This window comes from Cryptotermes secundus, unplaced genomic scaffold (assembly GCF_002891405.2).
Source record: "Cryptotermes secundus unplaced genomic scaffold, Csec_1.0 scaffold585, whole genome shotgun sequence".
In the NCBI taxonomy this organism is placed as follows: domain Eukaryota; kingdom Metazoa; phylum Arthropoda; class Insecta; order Blattodea; family Kalotermitidae; genus Cryptotermes; species Cryptotermes secundus.
The window spans coordinates 736,575-746,664 of NW_019738966.1; the positions used below are offsets into that span (position 1 = coordinate 736,575).

At 43.8% G+C, this 10,090-nt stretch overlaps 1 protein-coding gene across 1 annotated transcript in view; it reads right to left on the reverse strand.

The window, feature by feature from the left end:
- The window catches only part of LOC111871502, a 4,775-nt gene extending 941 nt beyond the window's left edge, over window positions 1-3,834 (reverse strand). The window contains exons 1-2 of the mRNA XM_023864663.1: window positions 3,766-3,834; window positions 1,384-1,579 (exon numbers count right to left, since the gene is read on the reverse strand). Of these exons, the coding sequence (XP_023720431.1) occupies window positions 1,384-1,579; window positions 3,766-3,780 (211 nt within the window). The 5' untranslated portion in view covers window positions 3,781-3,834. The remainder of the gene's footprint in view (window positions 1-1,383; window positions 1,580-3,765) is intronic.
- Between the last annotated feature and the right edge of the window lie 6,256 nt (window positions 3,835-10,090).

Here is a 10,090-nt window from a genome sequence, read left to right on the forward strand (position 1 = left end):
GAATGTGAGAATTGAACGTGCATTCAACAATCCTAGCAAGTGTTGTGCTTTTACACGTCGACATATTGTAGCAGTGTCCACGCAACAAACAGAACTGTGTACATCTTAAACAACGACAGTGTTTTCATGATTGTACTATGTGCCTCTGATGATGGTTTTATTAAACCGAAACATGTAAGGCAGAAGTGATAAAGAAGTGACCTATAAATTGTTACACTCGACGGACTTTCTATTGACTTTGTGATTGATAGTGTAACGGACCAAAAATGAAACAATTCACTATCGTATTTAAAAATACCCACAGCGGGATCACACCCTAAACCACTTGAATCAAATTTACGCTCTCGGTTCCTATTCGTCTAAGATCCATTTTAGAAATATTTTCCCACCACTTGTTTCAGATTTTATGATTAAATTTGTTCATGTACTTTTTATTTCCCTCACGATCATCACATATCATGCCCATTTCTTCCCCCAAACATTATGAAACTGCGTAATTTTCTCAATGCCTTTGCACTTCTTGTTTCCAGAATTTAAATTATCCTTAATACTTTCTTCACAATTGCTTCCAATCTGGTATACTAATGTCATATTGGACAATTGTCCATTGCCTAATATACACGGCTCTGGAAGACTGGATTGCTTACCTTCGCCAGAAACAGCTCTTTCTAACGTGCCCAATTTTCGCGAGACCATTCCCCTTTTCACCCAATGATCCATGACGGACCCCTCCCCTCCACGAGGAGGTGATTCCACTACTAAACACCTACATGATTAGGAGAGACAGAAATCTTGGTCATGGATCTCGAGGAGACTGAAGCCAGGAATCACTGTGCTGGCGAGGTCCAGCAACAATTTAACCTACTGATCGACCGACCGACCGATAATCCAGTTTCCTGAAAAGTTATGTACAGCAAATATATTCGTTTTTTTTCCTCTCCCTTTCTGAGGGCTTTCGAGAATCCTGTGAAGGTTGAAAGTAGGTGTTCCTGCGCTTAATTAATTAAGCACTATGCCATGAAGGCGTATGGAAGAGTGGATGTACAGATCCACATTTCATTGACCTCGGCAGGTGGAGGTGAGTGGTCAGCTTCACGCCCCTGTCGCTTTAACCCCGGAGAGAAGGCCCTCGGTACCCATTGAACAGGAGGCTGGGTCGGCCCCAGAGCCGGTCTGGACGTCTTGGAGTAGAGAAAATTCTTGACCATACCGGGACTCGAACTCCGACCTCTCGGTCGTCCCGCCCATACCCAGTCGCTTTACCGACTGCGCTGTTCTGTCATGTAATTTATGTAGTCTGTGGGCCAAATCAGGCGCATGAGCTGTTTCATCAGTTGACTTCATCCTCAAACATACAATTTGAGATAGAGACTTATACATTACCACCGGAGCGACTGACGCATGCGCCACAGCACTCACACACGAGGCCAGGATACAGATATGTCTCTCCATCTCTGCAGTCCGCCTGCGAGTCAATTACGCAGGTCACGTTTGCACACTGCAGCTTCCCGCACGGCACTGACAGACATCGCTGTGCTGCGGTCTGCGTCAGCGTGAGCGCCAGCAGCAAGGAGACAGTCTGCAACGATGGAAACACAAAAACACTGAAACTGATGTGACTCCAGTACTATTTGACATCTTCGCCGTTACACTTGCATTGATTGTTGGAACAGCAAAGTAAAAGAAAATGTGTAAGTTTTGAGGTTTTCACGGCGATGACTATGAAGAAAGTCGTCTTCTGGGATCTGGCGCCGTGTATTCTTGGTTTTANTGAAAATATATTAAATTGTATGCAGAGAGACCATGATGTTCTGACCCCTGGAGGGGGGGGGGCATCCTCAGAGACGTGACAATAAAAAAAATTATACTTGTTTTATATCTTTTTTTATTGCTAGTGGGGTGGGACTAAGTCCCTTGTACTGCGGCCACTTCTGGCCTATTGTACCAGCCCCAGATGATAGGTGAGGGTGATTGTGGAGCAAGTGCTGGAATGAAGATTGGCAGGGGAAACCTAAGTACTAGGAGAAAACCTGCCACAGAGCCCCTTTGTCCACCACAAAACCCACTTGACCAGACCGGAGATCGAACCCGGGCCGCCGTGGCGGGAAGCCAGCGACTAACCGCTTGAGCTATGGCGCGGCCTGTTTTATGTCTTAAACAGCTGACCACAGTAGCCGCGCAATAATTGTCTTCGCTCGCTGGGACTTTGGGATCGCGGGTTCGAATCCCACTTAAGGCATGGATGTTCGGTGTGTGTATGCGTTTATTCTGTGTTTGTGTTCTCCTGTGTTTAGGCAGCGGCCTTGCGACGTGTTGATCACTCGTCCAAGGAGTCCTACCGTCTGAAAAATGATTACGGAACTGAGTAGGAGGCCAGGGCCCTGAATGGGCTGGTAGAGCCATTGAAAGAAAAGTAATCCTAATTATGGTCCACAGTTCTAAAATATTAAACTTACAGAAATTAAATTTACTCAGTTGCTTGGAATACAGCACGAATACGGGAGATGCTGCGTTTTGGGGCCTTTTCCACAACGTTAAAGAAAAATGGATCTGTTTCCGTTCTCACATGAAAGTGTTCGAAGCACGTATTCTGTTCGGGCCATTAGGAAGACCTAAACTCCATCGCCATCCAGTGATTGAGGTTAGCTCTTTGTAAAGGACCCAAGTGAATGGGTGCTTCACATTCTTTCATCTGAGGACGTTAAAAAAGTTTAGTATACGAAACGCTCGGCCGGTCAAAGCAGCCGAGCGGTCTAAGGCATGTACTGTCTTCGCTCGCTTGGAAACCGGGATCGTGGGTTCGAATTCCACTGAGGGCATGGATGCTTGTGTGTGTTTATCTGTGTTTGTATAAAGGTAGAAGCCTTGCAACGAGCTGATCACCCGCCCAAGGAGTCCTACCGAATGTGTAAGATCTATAAAAACCGAAGTGAACGGAGAAGTTCATGGAGGTAGGCCTAGGCTCACTGGGGCTGTAGTGCCAAGAAAAAAAAAAACACGAAACGCTGTGTTCTTTGGATTAGCGGACGGTAGGCAAAGTTCTACAGCTCAGTAATCCTCAATGTTATATACGATCGTCGGAGCCCTTTAGAAGTGACTTAACACCGTTAATTAATGGACGTACGAATATAGTGGAGTGGCATCATACGCACGTTGAACTGACGCGGATGCAACCATGCGCGATTTCGCTCGCTAGGCCACTCAGTGAGCGTAAGCATAATCATTGCAATACACAGGACAAAAATGGCGAGTGTTCAGGTTCACGGTTTTCTTTTGTCTTTTTTTTTTATTATTTCTTTCTTCCGTCTCTCTCTCCCTGAATTTTCACGTAACTAAAAATAAAATTGCTGTACATGTTATTTGTAGATGTTCTCGTTAAGTACCGGTATTATATACATAAATATTACAGGTACACAAGGGCATTGTGCTACAAAACCCACGGTCGCGGGTTTGATTCCCGATGAGGTCGTTTAGGTTTACCTTTACGTTTTATTACAGGTACATTTAAAGGCAACTACTTTTTGGGTGATTTTAGGGACTTTGAAAAGTAATTCTGACTATGGGTTTACGCGTCGTTTTCAGAAACTGATCCCCGCATAAGAAACGACTCCACTCAATGCACATAATCATATTCGCAATAGTGCAAGGTTTAGGTCCTGCAAGGTAGGTCCACGAGGAACTTTGATGAACATTGTTATATAATTTACAGACAGTTTCGAGATCTATCCAGAATTATGTTTCGTAATGTATGAAATGCCACCCTACCTGTCGGATGTGCATATTGGAGCGAGATTCTGCCACTGCCAACCTGTGCGCCGTGCAAGCTATGACGGTCACGTGATGCTTATCGCTCTAAGGAAACGCGGTTCGGGTTGCCCTTCCGCTCCGGGAATTCCGAAGGCCATCGGAAAGCAGCGGCCGACTGTCTGTTCAAAATGATTAGGAGGTTTCTGGCTTAGTAAACTTTTAAACACCTATTTGTCAGTCGACTATACTGCTGCTGGACCTCGCCAGCAGAGTCATTTTTCGTTCCGAGTTCCTCGGTACTCATGTAAAAGTTAAATTTGTCCCTGTGCGTAACTAATTACGAACAAAACCATGAAGCCGTATGGGGGAGTGGATGTATAGACCCACGTTTTCTTGATCTCGACATTAGCTTGAGGTGAGTGGTAAGCTTCACGCTTGGGCCGCTTTACCCCCGGAGAAAGAACCCCCGGTACCCATTGGATAGGAGGTTGAGTGGACCACAGATCCGGTCTCGACGACATGAAGCAAACATTTTTGACCCTATCGTGACTCGAAATCCGACCCCTCGGTCGCCCAGCCCGTAGCCAATCGCTATGCCGACCGATACCGACTACGCTAGCCACAAATCGTTTGGACTGATCGATACTGTCCGGAGAGGTTTCAGGGGAATGCAGGAATAAGCAGAGAGGTCTTGAGCGCCATCATTCTTAACATCCATAGAAATTCAGGACCCTCTTAGTGACGTAATGTTTTCACCGCTTTTCGTGAGAACGTTTTAATTTTATTCGCAGTTGTGTCCACTCGGCACGTCGGCCACTGATTGGCCTATTGTACCTGCCCCGGGTGACATGATGATGGAGAATTTGGTGGAATGAAGATTGGCAGAAGAAACCGAAGTACTCGGAGAATACCTGCCCCAGCGACATTTCATCCACCACAAATCCCACTTCATCAGACCCGGGCTCGAACCCGAGCCGCCGCGGATGGAAGCCAGCGACTAACAGCTTGAGCTATGGCGCGGCCTTCGTGAGAACGTTCCAAATGGTGAATCATTCCGGGATCGAGACCCAGTGACAACTCAGTGACACAGTGATGACCTGAATGCATGGAAAGCTTCTTCTGTAGCAGCCATACGACAGTTCTCAGCAGACCTCAGACTGCAGATGATGAGAATATCTCAGCAGACCTAACACTGCAGATGATGAGAATACTGCAGATGATGAGAATATCTCAGCAGACCTAAGACTGCAGATGATGAGAATATCTCAGCAGACTTCACACTGCAGATGATGATAATATCTGAGCAGACCTAAGACTGCAGATGATGAGAATATCTCAGCAGACCTAAGACTGCAGATGATGAGAATATCTCAGCAGACTTCAGACTGCAGATGATGAGAATATCTCAGCAGACCTAAGACTGCAGATGATGAGAATATCTCAGCAGACTTCACACTGCAGATGATGAGAATATCTCAGCAGACCTAAGACTGCAGATGATGAGAATATCTCAGAAGACTTCAGACTGCAGATGATGAGAATATCTCAGCAGACCTAAGACTGCAGATGATGAGAATATCTCAGAAGACTTCAGACTGCAGATGATGAGAATATCTCAGCAGACCTAAGACTGCAGATGATGAGAATATCTCAGAAGACTTCAGACTGCAGATGATGAGAATATCTCAGCAGACCTAAGACTGCAGATGATGAGAATATCTCAGAAGACTTCAGACTGCAGATGATGAGAATATCTCAGCAGACCTAAGACTGCAGATGATGAGAATATCTCAGAAGACTTCAGACTGCAGATGATGAGAATATCTCAGCAGACCTAAGACTGCAGATGATGAGAATATCTCAGAAGACTTCAGACTGCAGATGATGAGAATATCTCAGCAGACCTAAGACTGCAGATGATGAGAATATCTCAGAAGACTTCAGACTGCAGATGATGAGAATATCTCAGCAGACCTAAGACTGCAGATGATGAGAATATCTCAGAAGACTTCAGACTGCAGATGATGAGAATATCTCAGCAGACCTAAGACTGCAGATGATGAGAATATCTCAGAAGACTTCAGACTGCAGATGATGAGAATATCTCAGCAGACCTAAGACTGCAGATGATGAGAATATCTCAGAAGACTTCACACTGCAGATGATGACAATATCTCAGCAGACCTCAGGCTGCGAACAAAAAATTCGAAGAAAATCCGGTTTTGAAACTCGAACACAAATTCTAAATTCGAACAAAGGATCACTTGGTCACCTTCTCACACTGCTTCGTCGGACACGCAGTTGCTCGGTCAGTTCTCCCGTGACTGATTCAGTGAGCAGCTCGCAAATTCAGTCTGCTTTTTAAGCGCTTTATTAAATATATGTGTTATTTTGATAGACAGTAAGGGAAGCATACCCGGAGCTTGGATAGCGTAGTCGGTATAGCGACTGGCTATGGGCTGGACGAGTGAGGGTTCGGATTTTGAGTCCCGGTAAAGACAAGAATTTTTTCTTCTCGAAATCATCCAGACGGGCTCTAGGGTCCACCCAACCTCCTATGCAATGGGTAACGGGGGTTTTCCCCCGGGGGTAAATCCGCAGGGGCGTGAAACTGACAACTCACCTCTAGTTAATGCCGAGGTCAAGAAAATGTGGATCTATAAATTCACTCGCCCATACCCCTTCATGGTGTAGTGCTTAATTCGTTGAGCACAGGGACAACTTTACATTTAAGGAAAGCATACCCACTGCAGACATAAGGAACTGTTGCAGTATTGGTTTAAAACGCAGAGCCTTGTAGAAGCGGCAGCCCAATATCGCAGTTGTGAACAGGAGTGTTAACCTGTGTAATGACAATGTAATGTAACATTTCAGACAAGAACAAATGCGATTAGAAAGGTTTCTCTCCAAAGAGAAGTCAAAAGGTGGTAACGTTAATGACCCACAGCTCTCAACTAGTGGATTCCAGATGAAAGAAGGGTAATTCGCCTTCCTGTGAACAGTAATAGCCCTCCCATTATTATTACTGATTCATTATTATACAATATATTTATCTATATACTATTACGTATAAATAGAAACATGCAATTAATTAAATATACCTGTTTTATCATTATTTGCCAATATGATCTTTTGTAATAGGCACTTAAAATATTTTATACTGGGTAAATTTTGAGGTCTGGAACGCATTTATTCAATTTACATTATTTCAAATAGGAAAATTTAACTCGCAAATCGAACCGTTTCCTGGAACGGATTGTGGTTCGAGTTTCCACTACACATGCCTTCTTCCGCTCGGATGCTGCGGTTGTGGGTTGGAATCCCACTAGAAATGTGCATGTTTATCTGCATATTTCTGTGTTTGTGTTGCCCTGTATAGGTCGTGGTTTTCCGTTGGAACGATTCCCCATCAACTTAGTCCTACGTATTGTATATAAGATTCATAATTTTCAGCTTAATTTTGAATCAGAACACGTCATAGGGCCTAATCCATCAAAGGAAGAGGAAAATGCCGTAAATATTAACGGGTGATGATAAGTCTAGTGCCCTGACAGTGTATGTTCTTCATGTGTTTGCCAGAACTAGTTAACATGTGTTTACATTGTTATGTTTGTGCTGACGGAACAGATGGGAAGCATTTGCACTGCGCCTCTGCTTGCCGACTACTGGCCTCACTTCTGCACGCATAGACACGGTTTTAGGAATATATTGACATGAGTTCTCTTAACGGGCAACAACAGTTCATATAACTTCACATAAAACAAGTTAGGAAATGTACGCATAACATAAGTTGTCTGGCGGTATTTTTCTTTTATTTTCTCCAGATTTTCAATTCGTGGGAGCCCGGATAACTCAGTTGATATAGCAACTAGGGTACCAGCTAGACCGTAGAGAAGTCAGAGTTCGAATCCCAGGAAGGACGAGAGATTTGTGTTTGTTCCTTAACGCCCAGACTGTCTCAGGGACCGACCCAGCCTCCTGTGAAATGGATACGGGAGGCTGGCTTGGTCGAGGATAAATCTTGAGGGGCGCGAAGCTGTGTACTCTCACCTCAATTGAGTGTCGAGGTTAAGAATGGTGGAGCTAAACCTCCACTCTCCCATACGTCTTCATAGCGTGGTGCTTAATTAATTAAGTACAAGGGATAACTTTGCGTTTACATTCTATATAGCGTGAAACAGGAAGGCAAAATCAGTCCAACGGCTGTGGAGTATTGAGACGATAAAATATACAAATTGATTTTATTTAGTTATTTCTAAAACCTTAAGGTAGGGGGCACACCATAAGGTAGGTGGTTGAGGCACTATGCTACAAGCTGGAAGGTCGCGGGATCGAATCCCAATGAGGTGGATTTTTTTTCATTGTCCTAATACTTCCAGCCGCACTATGGCCCTGATGTCGACTCAGCTTCTAACAGAAATGAGTACCAGGAATATTCTTGGGGGTAAAGGGCGGCCGGCGCGCAAGCCTGACAACCTCCCTGCCATCTGTGAGCTGTCTAGAAAATATGGGAGCCTCGACCTCTCACAACCCTATGAGCCTCCATGACTTCTTACTGGAATAGCTTTACCTCTTTAAAACCTTAAGATTTACGGTATAAGTATGCTAGATATACATAATTTGTTTCTGTTCATTCTACAACTTCTGTTCGAAGTATCTTCCGTTTGCTTACCTATCTAGTGAGGTACATGAGAGTGAGTCTCCAGAACGGGGCACAGGCAGCTATCCGTTACAGTTTCCCGATTTTCGCTCAAAACTGGGCTATTTGTGGTAACCATCGTTACACTTACTAATATATATTAATATAATATTAAACTTCTTTTCTAAGCATCTGTCGTTTTTATGCATTTCTAGCGAGTGAGCCAGGATAGCTCAGTCAGTACAGTGTTAGACTATGAGCTAGACAGCCGGGGTTCGATTCCCCGCAGGGGCAAGAAATGTTTCTTTATTTCCCATTGCCCAGACCGGCTCTGGGGCCCGCCCAGCGCCCTGTCAAATACGTACCGAGAGTTTGTTCTCCGAGGTCAAGAGGCCGGAGGGCGTAGCTGTCCACTCACTTCTATCTAGTACCGAGGTTGAGAATGGCGGAGCTATACCTCCACTCTCCCATATGTTTTCATAGCGTGGTATTTGTTAATTAAGCATAGGGACAACTTTACCCCTCTTTATGTATCTAGTGAGATTCATGGGAGTTACTCTCGAGATCCAAATTTTTTCAGTTTTCGCTGGAAGTGGAATACTTCTAGAAATGTTGAGGTCACTTATTAATATAAAGTTTCATGACAGTCTGCTCAGGTTATTAAATGCTGTGGACTGGCGGGCAGATGTTGCAGAGCTACTTTACAACTTTACTTTGAGATCATGCAGAAATTCTGTAAAATGGCATCGTTTGTTATTCGCGAGAGGTTGAACAGACGTGATGACCACAATTATATAGCAGAATCTTGTTTCGCGAATACGTAATTCACCTTCAATATTTTATCTGCTCAAGTTTATGCAGCATGAACATAATTAGTGAGTTGCGTAAAATTTTGGATATTTCCATAAAATCGACATATATATATATATATATGAATGCCTGAATTTGCTATTCCGGTCTTATTATTTCCTTATATATTAATCATATAAACTGAGAGTATCTGAGACCAGGTTTCTGAGAATATTTGGGCCGGAGAGAGATAAAGTGACAGGAGGTTGGAGGAAACTGCATAATGAGGAGCTTCATAACTTGTACTCATTTCTAAGTATAATTAGAATGATCAAACCGAGGGGAATAAGATGAACAGGTTATGTAGAACGAATTGGAGAGAGCAGGAATACATAGAGGGTATTTGTGGGAAAGCCGAGAAGAAAGAGACCACAAGGAAGACCAAGGGGTAGGTGGGTTACTAATATTAAAATGGATCTTAGAGAAATAAAATGGCGTGCTATGGACTGGATTGATCTGGCGCAGGATAGGGATCAGTGGAGGCCCCTTGTGAACAAGGAAATGAACCATTGGGTTTCATAAAATCCTGGGAAGTTCTTGAGTAGCTGCACAACTGGCGGCTTCTCAAGAAGGGCTGATCTTCATGAAGTTAGTTAGAAGTTATCCATAAATAATTTTTAATGGTAGTTGTGGATAGGACATTCATTTGTTATGAGGTAGGTACATATGCTTCAAAATGGTAGTGCGACTCGAAGTTTGTCTTTCTCCCTTGCTTCAAACGTTGCTCTCACTTTCAATGACCGCCCATTCACTTTTATATGTAACCGTGAATACTTACCATTAAATTTACCCTTTTACGAATCTCAGTTTTTCTTCTTTTAGCCAAATACAAGTAATTCAATAATTTTAAGTCTT